Source organism: Wasmannia auropunctata, unplaced genomic scaffold (genome assembly GCF_000956235.1).
Source record: "Wasmannia auropunctata unplaced genomic scaffold, wasmannia.A_1.0 LD336106.1, whole genome shotgun sequence".
Taxonomy (NCBI): domain Eukaryota; kingdom Metazoa; phylum Arthropoda; class Insecta; order Hymenoptera; family Formicidae; genus Wasmannia; species Wasmannia auropunctata.
In genome coordinates, this window is record NW_012026784.1 from 3792828 (window position 1) to 3794446 (window position 1619).

At 39.5% G+C, this 1619-nt stretch overlaps 1 protein-coding gene across 1 annotated transcript in view; it reads left to right on the forward strand.

Moving 5' to 3' along the window:
• Nucleotides 1-1124, forward strand: part of LOC105456816 — a 4300-nt gene extending 3176 nt beyond the window's left edge. Inside the window, exon 2 of the mRNA XM_011701132.1 lies at nt 112-1124. Within this exon, the coding sequence (XP_011699434.1) occupies nt 112-1124 (1013 nt within the window). The remainder of the gene's footprint in view (nt 1-111) is intronic.
• The last annotated feature ends 495 nt before the right edge of the window (nt 1125-1619 follow it).

The window sequence follows — 1619 nt, forward strand, 5'->3', positions numbered from 1 at the left end:
GAATTAATCAGAATAAGACGCATGTTAATCAATCAGCAATCCTAGAAATACAATCTAGATACGATAAAACGAGACTTAAATTAGAATGTCTAATATTGTCAAAAATTACAGAAAAGATACCACAAACAAGAATTGATATATCCGCACTTCATATACCTGGTCGTTTGAAACTAGCAGACGAAGAATTCCACAATCCTGGAAGCATCGACGTATTAATCGGAGCCGGAGTGTTCTGGCAAATTCTTAAGGATGAGCACATAGACTTGACTCTTGGACAGCCAAGGTTGCAAAATACGTCCTTTGGCTGGATACTAGGAGGACAAGTGACGAATGCGCAGCAGGACAGTAAAGCTGTAATATGTAACGCGTTGACGAACGATGAATTAAGTCAGCAGCTGGAGAAATTTTGGCAAGAAGAGGAAGTTATCGACACCAAGCATTATTCTTCAGAAGAGCAAAAATGTGAAGAGCACTTCAAAACAACGGTGCAAAGAAATGCCGAAGGTAGATTCGTGGTTGGGCTGCCTCAGAGAGAAGACATCATTCTCGGGAATTCGTATAACATGGCATGGAAAAGAATGCACGCATTAGAAGGTAGATTCGAACGGCAACCAGAAATAAAACAAGACTATGTGAATTTTATGGAACAGTATAAATTACTTGGTCACATGTCGCTGATTCAAGATATCGAACCCATAAACGCAGGGGATATTTATTACTTGCCGCATCATCCGGTTATAAAAAGTAACGCGTTAACAAGCAAATTGAGAGTGGTCTTCGACGCGTCAGCTCGCTCGGAATTAGGAACATCCTTAAATCACAAGCTATTAATAGGAGCGGTCTTACAGGACACGTTATTTGAATTGCTGTTGAAATTCAGACTCCATCAATATGTTATAACAGGGGACTTAGAAATGATGTATAGACAGATTCTAGTAAGAGATCAAGATAAGGACCTACAGAGAATATTATGGAGATCCAACAGAGAAGAGGAGATGCAAATATATCGACTAAATACATTAACGTATGGTACGTCATCAGCTCCCTTTTTGGCGGTCAGATGTTTGAAGGAGTTAGCGATACAAGAGAAAAGCAAATATCCAATCGCAGCCAAGATTTTATAACATGATTTCTACATGGACGATTTATTAACTGGAGCGCACACATGGGAAGAAGCTTGTTTATTGCAGCGGGAATTAACGGAGTTACTTCAGAAAGGAAAATTTCATCATCGTAAATGGAGAAGCAATGATAAGCGAATACTTGCGTCAATTATGCAAGACAAGGAGGAAAATAATCTCCTAGTCTTAAATAAACATGAAGTTCTCAAGACTCTCGGATTGGTTTGGAATTATGAGCAAGATCATTTGCAATATGAGGTCAAGATTAGTGGCGAGCAAGCTGCTACTAAGCGACAAATATTGTCCCTCATTTCCAGATTGTTTGATCCTTTAGGGATTATCGGACCGGTGCTAGTCGTAGCCAAGAAGATAGTACAGCAATTATGGAAAGAGCAACTAGGATGGGACGAAGAATTACCACGTCATATACAGGAAGAGTGGATGAAATATTATAAATCCCTGAATTCAGCTCAAGTCTTATCGGTTCCTCGTAATGTG